The sequence below is a fragment of the Amia ocellicauda genome, chromosome 12 (genome assembly GCF_036373705.1).
Source record: "Amia ocellicauda isolate fAmiCal2 chromosome 12, fAmiCal2.hap1, whole genome shotgun sequence".
In the NCBI taxonomy this organism is placed as follows: domain Eukaryota; kingdom Metazoa; phylum Chordata; class Actinopteri; order Amiiformes; family Amiidae; genus Amia; species Amia ocellicauda.
In genome coordinates this window covers 7,007,874-7,030,579 of record NC_089861.1, presented here as the reverse complement: position 1 = coordinate 7,030,579, position 22,706 = coordinate 7,007,874, and the positions used below count along the sequence as shown (strand labels likewise).

The window sequence follows — 22,706 nt, the reverse complement described above, 5'->3', positions numbered from 1 at the left end:
GTTTGTTCTGCCCTGTTTCCAACACAACGCAGAAGTGAGTCACTGCGAGATTGATTTAAGAAGGACAAGCAATGCTGGTGTTGTTTTTGTTATATAAAGAAAACAATTCTGTATATTCAAACAGAGGTGCACTCGGATACCTCTGCTTTTTACTTGTTTGTTAGCTTTTGGGAATTGGGCGGAAGGAACCAGGGGGTTTAGGGATGTCTGCCATTGTGTTTCCAGAGAAAGCTCAACCTAAAAGTGGAGACCTGTTTTATTTAATATGAGATTATAAACTGGTTTGTTGGCATTCCACTGATTTACTCAGTTGTAGTATGTGTCTGTGTATGTAGATGAGGCCTTGGATATTTCTGTAAATGGGTAATCATAATGTAGGATTATTTAAATTGCAGGTTTTGGGGGATTTTGGGAATATGTTGCAATCCCAACTATAGAAACCACCGTGGGACACCACTAGAGCACTACAATATATAGCATACCAAGAGCTGTACCAATGCACAGAGATGACACCATTTACTCTTCCTACCTATCAGATCAGGCATGAAAAAACATGGGTGTGTGCATACCAAGCCTACATTCAGATCAGCTGTGTTGTATGTGTCATATGCATTGCACCGCAAGTACAGGTTTCATGTACATGTATACAGCTTTAGGTACTGTGTGAAGTTAGAGGGTTAAACTGAACAACTGCTCGGGATAAAATGGAGAAATGACTGCTCCTCTACCCTGCTATACTTTAAAACCAAATCGAAAATAGACTTTCTGGAGTTCTAGTTTACAGGAACACCAACGGAACCTACAACAGTCCTGTCGCACCATGAGAGAAAACGTTTCTTCTGTTTATGCTGGCATTTCATCATGGTGTGTTTAAAGCAAAGAGTCCTGCTTTCTTAAGAGCAGCATTGAGCTGACGGTTGTCTTGCGTGGTTTTGAAACCAGAGAAAAGTGAAGCTCTGATCCAGTTGTTTAGATGTGGAAGTCATGTGGTTGTGGTTTGCTATTTCTTTCTGCAGAACAAGCATGTGATTCACAGAGGGGTGAATGAGTGCAGAGTGGTCTGACTATAGTTTGGGGGGGGGGGTTTGGCATCAGCTAGTTACAGCTGTTGATAGCATCTCTGTGAAATGAGTCTGGCCTAGTTTAATAACCGGAGCAGGCAGTCCTGTACAGATCCTCGGTTCCTCCTTCCTGCTTGCCCGTTCTTGCAAAAGAAATCCGTGGTTTGTAATAGAGCTATAAAAAATAATGTATCTAAGGTGCAGGGTTTCAATTACAATTTTAATCTTTCGACTGTCAAATGTTCGCCATTTATATGACTGGGAAAGTTTACAAATTTGGCTCTGGGGATTTCTCTAGTGGGTGGTATTTGTGAAAACCATAAGTAAAACGACAACAAAAGTTACATGGGGGGCGGGGAGTGCTCATTACACATTTAAGACTAGTGGTTTGGATCATCTTTCAAACCTTCAATTTGCAGTTCTGATATTTGATGCCTGGCTTATGAGACACCAGTGTCGGGAAGGTGTGGGGGTATTTATTTTCAGTCTGCATTGTTCTATAATTGTTGTTGGCATGATCATACTTTTCATATTGTTTGTTTTGGCTGAGCTCCTTTGTTGCATTTCCCTGTTGCAGCTTAAAGCTACAAAGACCCTGCAACTGGGTCACTTGGCAACGTCAACTTGGGAACCAAATTATGATTAACCAAATTCACAACACTTTCAGAAGCTTGCATCTCGCTGTTCTGTTGCATACACATCCTGACCCGTCTACAGAAAGCCGCACTAACCACTAAATGCTTCACAGTTAAATGCCCTCATTAACATTAGTGCGTATTACCTACTCCTTTATCTGTATCCTGCAGTAAACAAAATCAGCAGACTTTATTTTCCATACATAAACACAAGACAAAAATGACCTTAATGTAGATTCACTCAGAAAGAGGTAGAAATTACTCATTTTCACCCTGTATTAAAAAACTACACGACTTTTGTTTGTTTCAATGTATACAAATGATAATATGACGGGAACTGCAAGTTGTGTGTTACGTTAGTTCTGAAAAATAAAACTTCTTTGGGAAAAAAATAAAAGGAAGGTAATGCTCTTTTGTTGTATTTTTTTTAATGCAGAATTGCCCTGTGGCAGTTTTCTGTTTGTTTGTGTGTTTGTTTTAGCTTGCTTCAACAGGGAATCGCATCACTGGTCTCTGCCCACGTTTTGAATGCCCCATCCTAGTCCAGAGCAAATCAAAGCAGTGCCAGTCTTCTCGTTTCACAACGGACGCAACGCCACAGCAGCTGTCTGGACGCCCCCGGGCAGTGAAACAAAGCGTGTTTGAGCAGTGCACAGTTCTCCGATTGAGGGTCGCTGCCAGCCTCCACAAACCGGCGAGCGCACGCCTGCTCTGCCTTTTGTTTGGGAAGGGTGGTCTGATTTCATAGGGAAGAAAGTTGTTCCTCTTTCCTTTTGACTGGCGATACTGTTGTGACATAGGGTGTCGCAGCAAGTGCATCACCCTGACAACGTACAGTACTGTGCAAAATAGTTTCTGCTCATTAGTGTTTGTTTATATAACCACAATGTTAATTAAGCTTTAGCCTTTATTACCAATAAGAAATATCGTGAAGTCTATTCAGGAGACCGTACAGTAGTGGTTTGTCAACACAGGACAGTGCTGCAGTATAAAACTACTCTAATGTTCACCCCGAAGTCCAGACCTGCCAAAAATAGATTTAGAAACGCAAATATTGAAAAGTGATTCTTTTGTGTTGTCACTGGTGCACATTTTATTCCGCCAGGGTATTGTATATATTTGTCGTATCTGTTTATTTGTGACCAGCATTGCTTGTCCTTCATAGTGGTTGGCTCTGTGAATGCTTGACACTATGCATTTATTGTTGTGGTTCTTAAGTTCAGCATAACCTAGACAGCACATTTTAAAGATTCCTCTTTTATTCTTCCTTTCACTGCTCCAGATTCCTCCCCGATTAGATTCCAAAGTGACCGAATGTATGAGCTCTGCTTGGTGATAATAAAAGGATGCTGACATTTTTCTGTTGTGATGAAAGGATAAGAATTTTATGTTTGTAGCCTAGCAACACTTCAGGACTGATGACATAGTGTCTGGAAAGGGAAGAACACAAAATGTAAGTGTGATTACTTCATTAAGGAATATTTAATGCAGTTGACCTAATCAGATTGGAGGCATTCTGGAAAACCTAGTGTTAAGTAATCTCTAGTCTTGCATAATTTCCCTAGTTCCCTAGTTTTTTGTGCATAAATTGCAGTTAGTACCTTGGATACCTTTTAATTAAACAAGAATATTAAATGCATCAACGGTGTAAGGCTTCATTTCAACATTCTTTCTGTTTTAAAGGTGTCTATTGAAATGCAAGGTCACCCTACAGCAAAGAATTAGAACCGAAATAATAGGAACGTGATGCACGAGATTTACTACTCCTACAGCAGTTAGAGGATGACTTCTAGCAGACCGCAGACTCGTAAGCCAAGCTAATATCCATTCATTAAAGGCTTGCTTGTGCAATGGTTAGTGCTGAAGGGCTTTTTAAAGGTTTACATTATTCCTATTGCAGCCTCTTCCATCGCTCAGTGAGAGGAAGGCAATTTTAGTACATTCCAGCTCGGGTTTCCTTCACAAACGTCTGAAAGCCTGGGTTGTTGGAGCCGCTGGGTGTGGAAAAGGTTTGTGTCAGTGTTGTGGAAACAGCCGGCTCCGTAACCACGGCACTAGAGTGGGCCAGTGCTCAACAACACCCATCTCTGGTTCCCAGTTGAATCTTAATGGGCCCTGATGGGGTTTGTTGTACAGTGTACTCAAAAACATTCCGCTTTGTGGCTTAGCGTTTTTTTTTTTCCTCCCTTAGGGGATGGTTGTTTCTCCGCTCTGTTATCTCCCATGTTTGACGTTTGCAGCTCCTACTTGGCAGACAATGCCATAGTGATGATAAAACCAGCTGAACCATTTTGATTGTGCCAGCCTTATCTTTTGCCCCTAAGTTCTCTTGTTTTGCTTCAGCATTTTTGGCCCCAAAAGTAGCTGTATCATTTCAAGGGGACTCCTGGTGTTCGAGCAGTGAAACTCAGACTTGCATGTATCAGGAGCCAAATTAGTGAAATGAGTGTGTTTGTATGAGATTTTAAATACGGTATGGATTGATTGCCACCCATTGTCAGACAACTGCTGGAAGAAGGTCTTCAGAATTTTTCAGCTTTGGGGAAAATGGCTATGACTCCCCCTATTGGCCATGCTGCTTAGTATATGTATGGGAACAGACGGGTATCAAATCTGCAGATACTGGCACAGAAGTATTGCTGGTTCTGATATGAATGTGTGAAAAATGAATTCCCTTTTTGCATATGCCGTTCTTAAGTTGGTTGGCAATTTATGTATAGGATGTCTTGGAGCAGGCTGGTTTCTATTGCTCTGCTGAAAATCGTGGCTTTCTGCAAGCGGTCTGTGTTAAGCAGGCAGTATTGAAATAAGTCTTTAATTTTGTCTTTAAGGGACTTGAATACGCGCGGAGGTCCGTCCTGTCTGACAGTGAGTTCATGACTCATCTTTACAATGACACCAAGACGATGTACGAGGTCTTTCAGAGGGGCATCCGGGTATCAGGTAAGTCGTTTTTTTGTTTGTTTTGTTTAAATATTCAAAATTTAATTAATTTTAAAATCGTCAGTTATTTTACAATTTGTTTTTGCCCTGATTTGGAATTGACAATTATCTGCTCAGACTCATCATTGCAACCCCCGCTCACATGAGCAGGCATTGAAGGAGGTGAGAACCCATCGCTGTTGTTCAAACTGAGTTCTACACGAGTGCTAATGCCAATGGGAGGAGCGTCATGTCTTTCACTGACTAGGAGTTGCTGTTGGCGTTGCAACCAGAGGAACCCTGGCAGTGGGAATAAGCTATTTGCATCCTGCCACTGGGGGAGTGGTATAATTCTCTAAAATTCTCTACTCTCCTGTATTTATAAAAAAAGGTTTTGGCAATGAAATTTGACTGATTAAAAAAAAAATGGAAATTGAGGATTCTTTACTTCATTTTCATGCGTGAAGTATAAAGTTCAGCCCTGTGTTTTAAGTGAAGGACACAGTTGAGCTTTGGCATTTCAACTTTTATTTATTTATAGAGGTAGGGGAGGGGAGAGGGGGTACAGCGAGCCTTCTGGCACAGGAAGGTGCAGTATGGTCAAGAGAGTCTTGAACTTGATGCGAGCTGAGATGGGGAGCCAGTGGAGAGTGGATTGGTGGAGTAGCGGGTGTGAATCGGGCAGGCAAGCAGGCCAGCCAGGGGGGAGTTGCGGTCATCCAATCAGGAGTAAACCAGGGTCTGGACGAACAGTTGAGCCGAGTCGAGTAGTAAGTGAGAGGTTAGGATGTTAGAAGAGGAGGAGGGAAAGTAGAGTTAATCTGATTTGGAAAGTTTAATCTCAATATTGGTGGGATTTGGAATGTGTGTGTGTGTGTGTGTGTGTGTGTGTGTGTGTGTGTGTGTGTGTGTGTGTGTGTGTGTGTGTGTGTGTGTGTGTGTGTGATTATATACATACATGCATACATATATATAATGTGCTTCATATGTATGTATGTATGTATGTATGTAATATATATAATTTGTGTGTGTGTGTGTGTGTATATATATATAATGTATGTCTGTTAATAGTATTTAATGACCAAACTTATTTTGTTTTAAAGACAATGGACCATGCCTTGGATCAAGAAAGCCCAACCAGCCTTATGAGTGGCAATCCTACCAAGAGGTAAGACGCATCCTTACTACACCAGGAATGCCAGAATTGCCTCCTTTGACCCATTTAATCTGTTCAGAATAATTCCATTGGCACATGTTGGGTATTGTTTATTAAAAAATAGTTGCTCTAGCTAGATTATTTTCCTTGAAAATAATCTAATCGTTCTGTTTGTGTTTGATAGGACTAAGGTGAAAAGTAAGACTGTGAACCACAACTCACTATAGAGATTTCAATGACCAGAACAATGTTTAAGCTTGGAAATGCCATCGACAGACTCCCAAACCCATCTTAAAGCAAGATGCACTGTAATTCAGAATCCATAAAATACTCATTCACAAATTTAATTCTAATCTAATTCACAAATCAGCAATCATCACTTGCAACATGACACAAGCACAAAGAACAAACAATGTCATCTGCTACCGGATAACCAGTTGGCACGGTCCATCCTAGTGTCCGAACTCAGGGACTCCTGTGTTTTGGGAACGGGATGTTTACTGGAGCTCTTCAGTTTGTACACGCGGCACCTTTAATGTCACCAAGTATTGATCTGAGGATGTATGTTTGTTAATTCTGTATTTTTTGCTGTGGTTTCATGTCTTTAGGTATCAGACAGAGCAGAATATCTGGGATCGGGTTTAATCCATAGAGGCCACACCGCTTCGTCCGACCAGTTCATTGGAATCTTTGCACAAAACAGACCCGAGGTAAATTATTTTTTTATATTATTGATCGCACCAGTTGCTACTTTCACAACACAGGGGGTTTTCAGCATGCATATTCTTTGCTTTGCCATGTTTAAACCAAGTTTGCATCTGGGTTTTCTATAGCTCTCCATTCTTGACCATGATGTCACTTTGCTTTCCTATACGACAAACCGTAGTATACTACAGTACACTATCATACGGGCTTGTCTGGAATTTAACTTGGATTTGATTTAAAAATCAAAAAAGGTTCTATGAAGCTTGTCTCTGATTGGCAACAGAAATCTGTTCTTTGAGTCACTGTACATTTCAAAGCCTTGGGTATACTGTATCTCTTCTGTTTGACAAATCTGTTTGTTCTTGCCTGTACACAGTGGACAATTGCTGAACTGGCCTGCTACACATATTCAATGGTGTGTGTGCCCCTCTATGACACACTGGGAAATGAAGCCATTACCTACATTATTAACCAAGGTATGTATAGCGTGCTTAGGGAAAAAAACATGTAATGGGTTTCTACCAAATTACAAATTCTCCTAACCTCTAGTGGCGGGTGACACATTTTTAGCCTGAGTGTTTGTGCACAATTTGGAATCGACGCACGTTTCTCCTTCTGAAGTGACCCAGTTGTTTATTTATTCATTGGTTGGTCTTACCAGCTGCCTCCCCCGCAAGGACTTGAGTTGGACATTCTCAGTCTAGACCAGTGATGCCCATTTTTGTGCCAGTGAAGCTAAGCTGCCATGCTTGCCACAGCTTGTACGTCATCTGGAACAAACTCCCCAGCGATTGTGGTTGAAGCTGAAAATTTGGGAACATTTAAAAAGAGACTGGATAGGATCCTTGGATCACTTAGATCCTAATGGACACCAAACGAGCACGATGGGGCAAATGGCCTCCTCTCCTTTCTAAACTTTATGTTCTTATCATAGAATTGTATCTGGGCCAGGTTTTTTGGGTTGAATATAACTTTTGTGTTTGCTTCTGCTATCAGGAAGGCAACTGATAAATATTGAGAAAGAAATGGCCTAGATACTGCAGAAGGAAAAGGGGAAAGGATGCTTGCATGCCCATGACACTCATAGATGGCTAGATATGTGCCCGAGTACAGAAGTCCTTGATCACTAGGTCGATTTCCTGTTTGTTTGGCCAAACTGACCTTTAATGATAACTTCCAATTTTTCAGCGTGCATCTCCACGGTGATCTGTGACGTAGTGGAAAAGGCCCGGCTTCTCCTGGACTGCGTGTCCAGCGGGGAGCATCGTGTCAAGACCATCATCCTCATGGAGCCTTATGATGCTGACTTGGTGGCCAGAGGGCGGAAGTGTGGCATTGAAATCCTCAGTCTGAAGGATGTCGAGGTGAGTTCCTTTCAAGAAAAGTCACTTAAACCGCATACCTCCGCTAGACAAGCAGCCCTTCTCCTTGTATTTAGGCTTAAGTGTGGTATTTTTCAACATTTCAACCGTTAAAATTTGATCTGATCAAATTTTGTTTTGTTTTAGATTAACTATTGAGTCTTTCTTTTCGTTCCATGATTTTCACGACCGCAAGCTCACTAGTTGGTGAAGAACAAATGCGTCACCAAATTGCATTTTCACACATTAGTTACTTCTTATTTTTGTGCTCTCTAATATTATATCTAGTGTTTTATTGTTTCAAGTTGAATAAGTAAGCTATGAATTGCAACTGCTAAGTCATGAGGCACATCCATTTCTGCGCTGACGTTGCAGGTCACCTCAGGCACAGCGTCACAGTAATGTTTTACTCTGTGTGTCTTTGTAGGCTCTTGGAAGGGCAAACCGGAAACGGCCAATGGTAAGTAGTGTTTGAAAACGTATCCATGAAAGCTTTTCAGAATGGAAGCAGCAGCAACACAACATGGCACATTGGCAAGAAAATAATGTTGCTGTTTGTATTTCGTGTTTTTCTGTAGCCCCCAAAGCCTGATGACCTGGCAATCATTTGTTTCACCAGCGGGACTACAGGTGAGGAGGCATCTGTTATTGGTTATGCATGACACCTTTTCTTAAAATATGAGCTTAATTGGGTGGCACGGTGTGGCAAACTACTGCCACACAGTAACAAAGTGCTGAATGGGTTCTATAGCTTGGATCATACCGAATGTAGAAGTCCAGCATTTAATTACATGCGTGAGAAATGTACCGGCCTCCTCTTTTTCAAATATGACATAGCTTAGTTCTCTGGATGTTTCTTCATGGTTTATAATCTGATCCTTTATGCAACCTTAGCCCAATGTTACCAAAGCAGGCTGGCACACTTAACCGGGTTTATTTCCTGAGCTGTCCCCACTGCAGTAGTTTGTCAGGATCTGAGACCATAAAAGATCATTCCTAACTATTTTCCTCTCTCTCCAGGAAACCCTAAAGGAGCCATGCTTACCCATGGCAATATTGTGTCCAATTGTTCTGCATTTATTAAAATCACGCAGGTAAACCTATTTACACGTGATGTTGCACAAATGTGTATAAGCACTGCCTGATGATGTTTTAAAGTCACTTGATCAACCTGTGCATCATCAGTATTCATATTATAATTTTGGTCTGTTTATTTCTGTTTAATCAAAAAATGGAAATGGATGTGTACTGTTTGCTTTGCTAGGATCGGTCAATTAGGTATTTTAATAAAAGCCTATCTATTCTTTAGGTCATAAGGGCAAAATAAACTATAATTCTGATTAGTAACTATTTTCTTAATGCATCTACAAAAATACATTTTATCTGCTTAAAAAAAAAAAAAAGACATTTTGTTACATGACCACTGAATCTTAATGAAGACTATGCAGAAACAGTGCCACACTCTTCCATGTTCCTCTTTCTTTTTATGTATGTATGTTCATTTCTCTGTCTCTTCTTGATTTTGGGAGTGGTCTTCATTTCTGTCTTCTGAGACTTTTCATTCTGATTTCTGGCTTCGTGCTTTGCTTTCCTCTCTCTGCCTTCTTCCTGTCTTCCTCCTGTTCTTTTTCCTGTTCACCTCCAGAATGTCTTCTGCATCTCGTCTGAAGATGTTGTGATTTCCTTCTTGCCACTGGCTCACATGTTTGAGAGAATTGTGGAGGTAGGATCTAATTTTCATCCTTCCCTGCCTGTGTATTGTTTTTTTTCCCCAGATGAATTGCCAATTAAACTACAATGACGTTCATGTATCCTACTTACCTCTTGCCCATATGTTTGAGAGGGTGGTGCAGGTATGTATTTGAAAGAAATTGACCAATACACAGGTTTGACATGCAAGATCCTGCCTCTTTTTTTTATTATAAGGAAAAACTTATTGGGTTCTCTTATTGGGTTCTAGCTCAACCTCATTGACTCTGTGCCCCTTATTTCAGTCGATTGCATTGCTTGAACATCCTTTGTGCTGTACAGACTTTCTGTGCTCTCTACCTGGACTTCAAGGTAGAACACATGTCTGTCAAGCAGTCAATTATTGCCCATGACATTCCTATGAGGTGTCTATGCTTTTGTCAAGCCCTGTGTATTTCACCTAATAAAGGGGAACACCTTATAATATACACCAGTTGAATATACACTCGGCTGAAGGTGAAGAGTTAGCCTTGATTTTGAAGGACTTTTAGATCACCGCACGGCCTTTAAAGTATAGCAGTCTTCAGAAGGTCTTAAATTGTCATTCTGTGAAATTCAGGTATGGTTTCTGATACGAAGAGTTGAGAAACTGACCTTCCTTTGAGGTCACCTGCCTTCTGTAGTGCTTTTTAGGCTGTTGCAGGGTCATTTTTGGATAATGCACCACTTTCCACTGTAGACTCTTAAATGTGGTTCGGACGTTTCAATGTAATTGCAAATGCTGAGGCCATGAAAGCGGTGTCTCGCAACTGGGTTGAACCAGTAATCATCCTCTTAAGATAATAACTAAAGCATTCCTACCCATCTCATTGTTACGTCTTATAATTAAACTGCTTGAATTTTTGTTTTTGAAGCCAATTGTGTTTAGAGTTTATCTATATATTCAATACTTTAGATTACTCGTCAGGATCCCAACCTTTTTTTTTTTTTCCTATGTTCCTTAATTTAACAGATTTTTAAATGGCAGTATGTGTGTGTCATTTTGAGGGTTCTCAAAACATGCTATACCCAGAAGTACCAAAAGCATCATGAAATGTGACCCTGTTACCTCTTTCACAGATGAGCAAATCTTGAGGGAAATATACATAATTAATAATATTATAATAATGAATGTTGAAGGAAATTCAAACAGTTAGATATTCTAGTCTGTGCCATTGTTTATTTGTGATGGACATCCCAAGGTAGTGTTCAGTAATTTCTGGGTATATTGGTAGATTTATACGCACCCCACTGCTTATTCCTGACACCTAATGGCTCCATGCCTGTATGTAAATCAGTGTTGACTCGAATTTGTGTTTTGAACTAACTGTTCTTTACTCACGAAGAACAGACACTGGGAATGTAAAGCTAAGAGAGGCTGCAGAGCAGAGAGACGGGCAATAACAGACCCATCTTGTGTTCTCAGGGGGTGATCATGTGCCACGGGGCTCGGATCGGGTTTTTCCAGGGAGATATCCGCCTTCTCATGGACGACCTGAAGACGCTGCAGCCCACTGTGTTCCCTGTGGTTCCCCGTCTGCTCAACCGGATGTTCGATAAGGTGAGCGATGACTAGGTCTGGTACAACATCTTATTGGAGACATGGAAAGACCTCAGTTTCCTAATAAAAAACATTGACTGCACCACCCTCTTATATAATGCCCCAGTGATAAGCCATTTGCCTAGGAACTAACATGATTTAAATTTAAACATTTCCACATCAACACCATTGATACATGCTGTACATCTTCAGCGGTCTCCAAACCTTGAACCCGGGGAACCCCCAATCCTGTGAGTATTATAGGTCATTCCTAAAATCACTGATTTTATAAAGGTTTGGAAAGATTCCACTCCGGCAGTTGAAGCAGGTGTTTTGGCTAATCCAGTTATTTCGAGAATTTCGAACAAAACACAAAATATACCCTTATACCCTCAGTCCAATAACGTCATGTGTTGGTTTTTAGGACCCTGCAGGTGATGTTAAACAGGGGAAAGCCAGGCACGCATGAAAGTTCAACCAGTGAATGTTACAGGCAAGATTTGTTGGAATGACCTACTTACTTTTGCCCAGCACCTCCTCCCCTCCCACACAACTTAAGTCTCCAATATTTTCATCTCAAAGCCGGCAGAGACGCTCGCACAGAAAAGCGAACACGGACTGTTTGTGTTAATGATGTTAGTGCTGCACAATTCCTCTCCTCTCTCGCCCAGGTGAATCCGCTTCCACAATCTGTATCTACAGCGTTGATTAATCAGAACCACTTCCTACTTCTTCAATTGTAGGTGTAAATTGGCTTAGTCAGCTTCGTTCTATACCCCTCCCAGTAAACGCTATATGGATAGTACAATAATTGGTTGGTGCAGTACTAGATACTGTATAGCAGTGCTTTTAAAATCCTGTGCACAAAGGTAACCTAAGCATCATTTCAACAAAGCCTTTTTTTAATGTTTGGATTGATTAATACATCTAGGAAAACAAGTTTTTAATCCTTCGCGGTTTGTGTTCAGATCTTTGGACAGGCCAACACACCCTTGAAGAGGTGGCTGCTGGACTTCGCCACCAAGCGGAAAGAAGCAGAGCTGAGGAGCGGGATTGTGAGGAAGGACAGCTTGTGGGACAAACTGATCTTCAGTAAAGTGCAGGTAGGAGCCCAAACCTGCGAATAATTTTATTTACCTGAAACACCGGTTTGCTTTGTTTCCACACTTTAATTCTTTATCAGGGCATGAATTGGATAGATTTCAACGGGAAGGAAAATCTGCGTAAAATGGTCGGATCTGTTCCCGGTTCATGTTTGGAATTGAATATGGAATATTTTCTCCTGGCACCCTTTAGTTGAAGAAAGCTCTTTGATCACTTGAAACAAACTGAAGAATGCATGGAAGACAAACCATGAAAGCTGTGCCCTCTAAAGAAGTGTGTTTGGGTGTGGCAGTATCTAATCTCTCCTAATGGAGGGAAAATGATTATACCACATCCTTTACTTGAAATGTTTTTTAACATCGTTCAGAGGTCAACATCCTAAGCATACAAGCCCAAATCCAGACACACTATCAGTCTGCCGTGTTAGTGAGAATTCACTGCACACACTAACTTTGGAGGTTTTGAACTGAGATTAAAAACCTAATCATAATAACTGTAACAAATTATAGCATCAATTCATTTTCTTCCTTAGCATTCATATTTCTGAAAACTGTAAATAAAAAATACATGTGTATATAGTAAAGGGGACAAGGGGGGGGGGGGGTGTATAGTATTTTACTACAAGATATTTCCTGTTTCACAGCTTACCCAATGACATCATAAACTTTAATGTAAAGAAGCAACTTAATATAAAGTGGTTACTATGTTCACTTGGTTGAAAGAGAGGGGTGTGTGCTCTGGAAAATAGTTTCCTCTGTATTCGACATTATTATGCTAGAGAAAACATAAGTTTAAACTGCAGGAAACTACTGAAATTATGGTTCAACCATAGGAAAACCATGTTTGCAGTGCAGAGATCCTATGGTAAATTTTGCATTGGCAAACTCTCATAAGGGTAGTGCTGTTCTCCTGTGCTGAGCCTGCATTGTGTTGCTTGTGTAGGCCAGTCTGGGAGGCCGTGTGCGTCTGATGGTGACTGGAGCTGCCCCCGTGTCTCCCATTGTCCTGACTTTCCTCAGAGCTGCCCTGGGGTGCCAGGTGAGTACGGCACAGGGGGTTATAATTGGAAGTGCAGCTAGTGATGGATTACATTTGTGCACATCCTGGTGGTGTCATGCAGCGGCTCACATTTCTGTGTGCCTAGCAGTGCTTAGTCAACGCATATTTTCCCTATTACGTACTTATAGCTGCTGAGCAGATATGTAAAGCTGTTGTAGAAATAGTTTTAATATGTCAAAATGAGCTGTTTAAGTTTTAGAGGAAACTAGTGAAAACTGGCCCTACTGTTGTACATTTGTGGCTTTCCTCCAACAATTTGCCTGCAAAACATTTAATATTTTCTCAGTCCAGAGCAAGCGGAAATGACTAGTGTCAAACTAGCATTTCTTGAGCCACCAATGAAAACTCAGTTAATTGCATGTCAGTGGACCTTCTTTAGAGACGTGCCGTGAGGAGAAAAAAAAAAAAAAAAAAAAAGTGTCAAGTGCCTTCTCTTCTCTGCCTCCTGGACAGTTTTATGAAGGCTATGGACAGACTGAATGCACAGCAGGCTGCACCATGTCGATGCCCGGAGACTGGACTGCAGGTACGTCCCACACATCTACGTATAGAATAGATTTTCCAGTTAATTTCTTTAAGTATAATCAGAGATCAACAAACAACTTTTATTGTTTCCAGGTTAGGAGGATTGCACTCAATCTAAATGAATTTAATTGAGCTCACTCACGCAACAGTATACACCTGGTACAAATGTAATCCTACCAGTAATTAAATTATTTATATACACTGTAAGAAATATTGAAAGACGTATTAGTAATAAAGGGATGCTTGTCCCTTTTAAATAATTATGTCAATGCACCTTAATAAAAATACTAATTGAGATAATTAAACTAGTCCTGAGAGTATTAATCAGTGATTTAATTAAGCAGATTACATGGCCACCTTGTGCAGGGAGGAATGAAGCACAGCCTTAGAGTTTAAAGCCTTTCATTTCAGTTTTGATGACTTTATGAACTGGCACTGCTGTCTTCCTGTAATTCGTTACCCTTTCTGCAGAACCCATGAAGTGAGTCATGCCTTTTGGTTTGCATTCTTAAGCCCTGTTTTGGGTGATTCATAAATATTCAAAAACTTGTCCCGCATGGCTTCAGACTTGATTTGCAGGATGAGACCGTTTATACCCATAATTATAGATCAGGTATTATTTATTTCTTGGCAGACACCCTTAGCCAGGGTGACTTACAAAATACAAGCGCAATACAAAGTGCATAAAAATACAGTTCAGTACAAGGCATCAAACTTTACAAATTCAGATTTACATAATACAAAGCAATTCAAAGCATAATACATTGTACAAATTCCACAAGTTTACACAAACTTACACAAGTGAATACAATAAGTGAGGTACATCCTGGAAAGTATAAGCTGAGTGCAGACAAGATGTTAGGTCACAGTCGAGGACTACAGGAAAGGGAGTAAAGGGGAAATCAAGCTGTAAGGCAAGAAGCATGATCAAACGTAAAGTGCTATCTTACAGGAGGTATTTCTGATGCATAGCCACCTCCGCCCCCTTCTCCTCCTTCTGTTTCATTGATTATAATAAAGTTCCTTTTGTGTATTGTTCCTCACTGCCATGGGCTGTGTGTAATTATGGTTATACTGCATGATTCCATTCAGTTTTGGAAAATAGATCTTTGTACTGATTCTGGTGCCATGTTCTGTAAGCTGAGGACTGCTTTTCATCCTGAAAATCCTGTTTGCTTGAGTCTGGCAGTTTATCCGGTTTACCTAAGTGCTTGGTTTAGTTTTCGTACTGAAGGAGAATGAGTTCGTAGGGGAAATACGAGTGACAAAACCAGCCCCAACGGATGTCTGTCTGCAGGTTGATCAATCGTTTAATGAAAAAAAAGAGTAATATGCAAATCCCTGAATATCTATTTTGAAAGTTTATTGGAGTTCTAAGACACTGAGTTTTATTGATAAAACTTTACCATCCCACTAAACCGTAACTTTTTTTTTTTCTAATGAGAAAAAACAAGACCTGGCATATGAATCTTTCAGGGCACTTATGTAGGAGTCTACCAAAGCAAAATGTTTCTTCTTTCATTTTGTAATACTGGGAGCTGCTTTTTTTTTTTTTTTTTTTTTTTTTTTTTCTAAAATGTTCCGTAAATGTATCATGAGGTTGAAGTTTCAGGAATATGGCATGGAACATTTAGCATGGATATGAGTCAGTGTTTGCTGTTTTGGGATGTTTTGAGTCTGGGTCATACACTGTTGCAGATGCAAGCTGCAGAAAATGGGAGATATTAGGGGCACATTCTCACATTTAAAAATCATTGTAAATGCAGGGGGTCGTAAGTCGGGCCTGTATAATTAAGTCGAAGTTGTTAAATTCTGAACAGGTAAATGTTTCCTTTTAAGAAACTGTAAAAGCTTAGAATTGCATAACTGCTCCATAACTTTACTTATGTGCCCCATTTTGATATGTATAGCATACAGTTCTGCTCAAGAATTGCAAGGCAAACGCTGCCAATTGACAACAAAGCATGAATTGTCATACTATTACTCGGCATCTTAAGCAGGAAACTTGTGGTTGCCAATAAAGCAAAGAAAAATAGTCTGGACCAGCTGTTCTCAGAGCAGGGCTGACGTCTTGGCAGTGTCGATCTGCGGGGAATTGGATCTCATTAAGGTCTTTTGCAAGGTTAAAGGAAGGGATAATCATATTTATAAGAACTACATTCATCAGGAAACTCCCACCCCCTTCTGAGCTGTTCCACTTTCTTTTTGGAAAGAGGAAACTGCAGGCTGCTGCAATGCTGTATTGCAAGATTTGCTTCCTTGTGGGTCGTGGGTGTTCGTTTCTAGACAATAGGCGAGAGGCGAAGGTTCTCGGCAGCTTTATGTAATCGTATTCCACAAACAAGATCTTCAGTAAGAGTAGTGAGCAATGCAGTACAGCCCCTTAAAGGACTGGTGTGAATCTATCAACATACTATTAAAAAAATCACTTTATTTACCCCTCAGGATCTCCACATGATTCAATCCTTTTCCCCATAACCGTTTCAAACTACCCTCCATTACACTGATATCAATGTGAATGTGCACTGGCGAGTAAGCAAGGGTATTTCATATTATATCTATAGGTTTATAGTGAGCTTTCAACCCTTCTGTGCTGTATATGGTCTCTAGATGTTTCAGCTTGAATTGTGCAGTGTGGGCTGTCCGTCTCTGCTGTGTTCATACAAAAGCAGTAGCTGTGAGCCGAGTCGATGCAACCGCTGTAGGTTCCAAAACGGGAGAATAAAAAAATGAAATGCTAAACGTATACCTCTTTCCCAGACTTCTTGCAATAAAGGTTCGTGTTCCTCCTTTTGCAGGTCACGTTGGACCACCCCTGCCCTGCAATATTATAAAGCTTGTAGATGTGGCAGATATGAATTATTTTGCCGCCAATGGAGAGGGTGAGGTGAGTGCTGAAATCTGAAAAAAGTATATTTTATATTTTACTTGCTGTAGCTTGCACTTCTTATATCAGCCTTGCATATTATTTCAAGTTCTTAATAAATAATAAATGGCCATTTCAAATGTAAAAGAATGAATAACATTGAAGGGGGGGGGGGGGGAGAGGCATTTTGATTCAGACTTTGCATTCCTGCTCAAATGAATTTCCTCCTGACGTTCTCTGTTGCTGTGTGTGGGCTTCTCTGGTCTGGCCAGGTCTGTGTGAAGGGACCCAACGTGTTCAGAGGGTACTTGAAGGACCCAGAGAAGACTGCCGAGGCCCTGGACAAAGATGGCTGGGTTCACACTGGGGACATCGGCAAGTGGTTACCCGTAAGCACCAATCGGCCTTTTATTCATTTTGTAACTATCTTGTGTATAAGTGCCACCTGGTTCATAGTATTTTGGATAATTAAAAAATACTGTGGGCCCATTACAGCTGATCCTAGACCACATTGAGTGAAAAGGGGGAGAAATCGACATTCACTTTTTATTTATACGTAGTGGTAATTGGCTTCTGACAAGAAATTGAAGCTCGATTGGGTACAGATTTGTAATCTGCAATCCATGGGGAGGTCAAACTTCTGATGGGGTCCAGGCCTTCAAGAGTTTCTGTTCTGACTTTAATAGAAAATGGAAACGATTACTTAATCTGGCCTTTCCTGACAGTATGTGTGTAATTTGAGTTTTCTCTCATCACTGTGGTACAGTTCGTTCTGGAAAATGGGTTGTAAATTGTCAGGCTGTCAGATGTGTGAAAAGATTCAAATGAACGACTTCAGAGGAACATTTTAATTGAAACTGCAAGCGTTACATAATGAACAATCCTGTCTGTCTGAAACAATGAAGACTTCTTGAAAGGTGCAAGCTTATTAATTTCCCCTTTTGCTTGCGTCTGTCTGCAGAATGGCACTCTGAAGATCATCGACCGGAAGAAGCACATATTTAAACTGGCTCAGGGAGAATACATTGCACCGGAGAAGATTGAGAATATTTACACGCGCAGTGACCCAGTCGCTCAGGTGTTTGTCCATGGAGACAGTTTGCAGGTGAGGAGAGGATTCCTGCTGTACTCGCTGACCGCAGCTCAAGCACAGACGCGGTTTCGATTACCAGTGTGATTAAGGTAGTAAGTCCTCGACAATGGGACTAATGTAGTGTGGAGGATCCGGAATATCCCACACTGAATCCATTTTGTCTGCAACTTAGGCATCTTGTTTCATGGTAAACAGGCTGCGTGTCTTTTGTAGGCCTGTCTGGTGGCAATAATAGTGCCGGATCCTGATTTCTTGCCGGGCTGGGCGAAGAAGAGGGGTGTGGAGGGCTTCTACGCAGAGCTGTGCAAAAGCAAGGTGGGTGTTTTGGTTTATTTCCATTTTCTATTAAGACCTTGTGATTTCGTAGATGTTGGTAAAATCTGCTCTAATTGCATTTGCAAGGATTTGTCTAAAGGCATACGTGAGGTGAATGTCTTTTGTAGTACGACCTAATTCTGAAACGAAGATTATTTACCAGCATACATCAGTCTAAACTGGTAGAAATTATCTTGCAGGAAGTGAAGAAGATGATATTGGAAGACCTTCTGAAACTGGGCAAGGAGGCTGGTCTGAAGTCTTTTGAGCAGGTAAACATGGTAGATGTGTGGTCACACAAACAGCACAGTGTTGTGCATCTGTTTGTCTGTGTATTGTCAGCTTTGCAAAATCACAATTGACAGCACATTGAATTTAATAAAATTGTGGGAACTGCTGTACATTTGGAAACCTTCACTTGTGTGTAGGGCTGTTTGGATTAAATGTTTTGTTTATAGTGTGGAAACACTTTATTTCACTTAATTTTTTACCTAATTTCTGCTTTTAAATTTCAGTTCTTCAGAAGTGTTTTCTTGTATTTTACTTTAATAAAAAAATCTTCCTGTCGTTTGTTTTGTGCAGGTGAAGGACATCGCTCTTTATCCAGAGATGTTTTCTGTGCAAAACGGCCTTCTCACTCCCACACTGAAGGCTAAGAGAGCTGATCTGAGAAACTATTTCAGGGAACAGATCGATGAGTTGTACTCCAAGATCAAAATGTAACCAGAGATTGGGTGGGGGGGGAAAAAAGGGAAATCTGCAGGAATTGAGGAAAGAAACAAATAAAACAAAAGCCTTCATACAGATCCTCAGAGTGACTGGAAAAATCAAACATAAACCAAGCCTTTTCTGCTTTTTACTGGACATTTTTTGCAATGTTCGGCCCGGGGATTTCACGTCTATGAGAATAGGAACCGAAGGAGAGAAGAGGAGGAAAAAAGCTGCCTTATTTCAACTTCCAGATAATTTTCTAGTTTGTCAAAATGTTGCCTTATCTCGCCAGTTGTACAATTTTAAAAAGGCCGTTTCCTGTTAAGTCAGCCCACAGTGATGTGCCACTCTGTCGAAAGCTCATGTTCTTTTAAGAAATGTCTCAAAGCCACTGCATTCTGTATTTAAAGCACAACACTTGATGTCATGTCAGCGTATATAGATTGGTTTCTGGGAAGGGGTGTTGGGTGGGGAATGAGATTCAGCTTCTAAATCCATTTTTAAGTCATTCAGTTTATAAAATGCAGTGTATATAGGTATATATTTAAATGTGATTTTAATGAATTAAGAATATTTAATTACATCTTTGACTAAATTATAACTGCAGTGTAGCTGTATTTTAAGTGGAAGAGGAAAAACTCAAGTCAAAGTATCGGAAATGCATTCCCTGTTTGTTTGGGGGTGTGTGTGTGTGTTACACCTACACCACTGTTGGCATAAAAAGGGCTTTCGTACAGTACAGTAAAGTGTTTGTAATGTTTTAGAACCAAATCAGCCAGACATGGCCACTCTTATGGTGTTTATCGAAGACCAGAGGGTTCATTTTTCCTCAAACCCTTGGCATTCTGTGCGAAACAAAATAAGCAGCTGCATTATATAGCTTGTGGTGACCTGTGTACCCCTAATCTAGCCTTACTGTACATACGCATATACATACGGCTCTGTTGGCAAGGAAACTGTCAAGATTTCGTCCTGCTGTTTGCGATCGCACTTCTACTTGCTTTGTTTCGTGTCTCTTCGCAGTCGTACTGTAAATCTGCATCACGCTGGATTTCGATACGTTTGTTCTCGCTGTAAGGCGTCTCTTGCTAGATTAGGGTCTGGACTGTCCCTACTCTTCAGGACACTCAAAGACCTCAAGTACTATGTGTGTGACATTCTTGGTAAAAGCAGCCGCCTTTCATTTTGGGTACACTCTGTTAAGGTACTTATTGCACTACCTTATCTGTTTGTAAGGTCATATCAATTATAAAATGAACCAATCGGAGCAATGTATCCTCGTTACGTTGGTCCAGGAGCTGATGTAAAGTTAAGCAACTGCATGGGGGTGAGGAGGGGACACCGTAAGGCTGTATGATCCAGATCAGGGACAATTGTGGACTCTGATTTTTAATGTATTCCAAAGTCATTTATAAAAATGTTCTTGCCCAACTGTCACAGGGAGTAATTTCCAACTTCAAGCATTGTTGTAATAAGATAATATGAATTGATGGGAATTGTCCTTTATACATTCATGTGAAATTAGGGAATTTTGTTATATATATATATATATATATAATGTGTATATATATAATGAAGCACAATGCAACTTGCACTTGGAGTAAATGTGTGCAGTGTTGGGTCAATGCACTAACGACTGTGGTTTTGTAATTGTACAGGACTGATATGTACTCGTTTGTTGAATGGTGCAAATGAAGATGCAACACTAAACCATTGTGATGGAAGCCAAACCGTAATTTATACCTTTGTTCATTCAGAATGCTTGCTTTAATGTCTTGGCTTTGTACATGTTTTGTAAAGATAACAGATGCATATATTTCCAAAACAAACCTACAAAAAGAAAAAACAATACCAAATAAACATTATTTTGTGTGTATTACTTTGTCATCTTTTTGTTTGTGTTGAATTCAATCTCTTGGGAATTTCAGTATAAAGGAGGTGAATATCTAATGCGTGTCCGCTCTCACTATAGGGGTCAGGATCGCTTCTGGATGCCGTAGCACCTGGCGGTCATTGTTCTATGCTTTGATCCAAGGGGGTTCATTGTGAAAAAGCAAGAACAGATGTGTAGCTCTACAAGTTTGTCTTGCAGAAGGTCGTGCATTGAATTCAATTGTCTGTTGAAATTTTGCCTTGCCAAGTCCCTACCATTTTTGTCCTGGGGGGTTTTCCATACTGCGCAGTGTAATATAGAGTGGAAACCCAAGTCTAGTGCTGCCCAAATACACGATTACATTTGAATACATGGTATAAAAACATTACAATAAAGTATCAGATTTCTCTTAATGTCCTTTAGTGCCTGTGTGTAGTGCAGTTTTGTTTTACAGTTAAATAACCATAAATATTTGGACAGTGACACAATTGTCATCATTTTGGCTCTGTACACCACCACAATGGATTTGAAAGGAAACAATCAAGATGTGCTTTAAGTGATTATTTTGTTTTGATTTCTAAGGCAAAACTGAAGGCAAAACGGCCCAAGAACAAGCAGGAACTAAAGACGGCTGCAGTGCAGGCCTGGTAGAGCATCACCAGGCAAGAAACCCAGCATCTGGTGATGTCTATGGGTTCAGACTTCAGGCAGTCAGTGACTGCAAAGGATTTGCAACCAAGTATTGAAACTCACAATTTAATAATTTTGAGCCCTAAAATTGGGGGGACCACATATATAAATGGGTGTAATTCCTACATCGTTCACCCAATTTGGATGTAACTACCCTCAAATTAAAGATGGAAGTCTACACTTAAAGCACATATTGATTGTTTCCTTTCAAATCTATTGTGATGGCGTACACAGACAAAATGATTACAATTGTGCCACTATCCAAATATTTATGGACCTAACTGTACCTGGTTTTGTAATGACATTTTAATCACACTGCTTGAAGCATCTCTTGCTGCTATTAAAAACAACCCACCCAAAGCTTGGAGTGCACCACAGTCTCTTATGAACACACTACACCCACGAGCACAACACTGAAGGACCTGATTATGTAATGTCATTAATATAATTAAACATTACCTATTTAGATTTGCCAATTTATAGAAGCCAATCAGCCTAAGCAACATGTCTTCAGGATGTGGCAGGAAACTGAAGCACCCAGTGAAAAACCCACGTGACCACTGCGAGAACATGCAAACTCCACACAGGTTCCCCAAAGATGCAGCTGAGCCCGGGTCCCAGAAACCGAGACGTAGCAGCGCTAACCACTGCGCCTCCCACGACTGAGACCTATGAGGCCATTTATATTGTGAGGCTGGGGAAGTTGAACTAGTCTGTTTGGGATTGACTGGCCTTCCCTTGAATATCTTATTCACATTTGATTGTATTCTCTGTTCGAGATTTACCTTATTCAGTTCCTCTTCAATAGTTTCCCTTCCTCCATCAGTTATGAGCAGTAAAACTAAGTATAAATGAATGTCTTAAGAGCATTTTTATCCCTCCTGCAAATGTTCTGTCAGCTGTCAGTCAAGCAGCTTGATGAGAGGATCCTGAAATCTTGTTTAGCTGTATAAAACTTTGTATGGATACAAATCCCTGTTGAATACCATGCCATGCTGAATTTAAAACCTATATATCTGAGCATATTTTCCCACCACTTGTCTTGGAACAACAGACAGATAATGGATAAACAATTATAAATACATGTGTCTGAGTGTGTGTGTGTGTGTGTTCCTTATGAAACCAAAAATTGAATAAGAAATGTATGTATTTGTCAGTGTAACAAAAAATGATACCATCAAATTTGGCATGCAAGACCGAAATCAATGTAATTAGAGTCACTTATCTTTTCAACACCGTAGAAACAAACATCTATTCTTTTAATCGCTGATCTGCCATTGCTGATTAGTAGTTTGTGTCCTTTGCTGCTCCACTCCACAAGGCGGCGGTGTAGCTTTTTAAAACGCCTTTGTAAAACCCTCG

The 22,706-nt window shown here is 40.4% G+C and overlaps 1 protein-coding gene across 8 annotated transcripts in view; it reads left to right on the top strand.

Moving 5' to 3' along the window:
- Nucleotides 1-20,657, top strand: part of acsl1a (acyl-CoA synthetase long chain family member 1a) — a 37,280-nt gene extending 16,623 nt beyond the window's left edge. For 7 of the 8 annotated variants that reach the window (XM_066718191.1, XM_066718197.1, XM_066718196.1 and 4 more), the window contains 19 exons: nt 4,528-4,639; nt 5,722-5,786; nt 6,383-6,484; nt 6,856-6,955; nt 7,668-7,843; nt 8,268-8,300; nt 8,419-8,470; nt 8,861-8,934; nt 9,616-9,693; nt 10,995-11,129; nt 12,077-12,211; nt 13,155-13,250; nt 13,725-13,797; nt 16,595-16,683; nt 16,935-17,051; nt 17,624-17,767; nt 17,969-18,070; nt 18,271-18,342; nt 18,653-20,657. In XM_066718191.1, the coding sequence (XP_066574288.1) occupies nt 4,528-4,639; nt 5,722-5,786; nt 6,383-6,484; nt 6,856-6,955; nt 7,668-7,843; nt 8,268-8,300; nt 8,419-8,470; nt 8,861-8,934; nt 9,616-9,693; nt 10,995-11,129; nt 12,077-12,211; nt 13,155-13,250; nt 13,725-13,797; nt 16,595-16,683; nt 16,935-17,051; nt 17,624-17,767; nt 17,969-18,070; nt 18,271-18,342; nt 18,653-18,793 (1,896 nt within the window). In that variant the 3' untranslated portion in view covers nt 18,794-20,657. Of the gene's footprint in view, nt 1-4,527; nt 4,640-5,721; nt 5,787-6,382; nt 6,485-6,855; nt 6,956-7,667; nt 7,844-8,267; nt 8,301-8,418; nt 8,471-8,860; nt 8,935-9,485; nt 9,564-9,615; nt 9,694-10,994; nt 11,130-12,076; nt 12,212-13,154; nt 13,251-13,724; nt 13,798-16,594; nt 16,684-16,934; nt 17,052-17,623; nt 17,768-17,968; nt 18,071-18,270; nt 18,343-18,652 lie in introns of all 8 variants that reach the window. The other variant, XM_066718198.1, reaches the window with a different exon arrangement.
- Nucleotides 20,658-22,706: the final 2,049 nt, after the last annotated feature.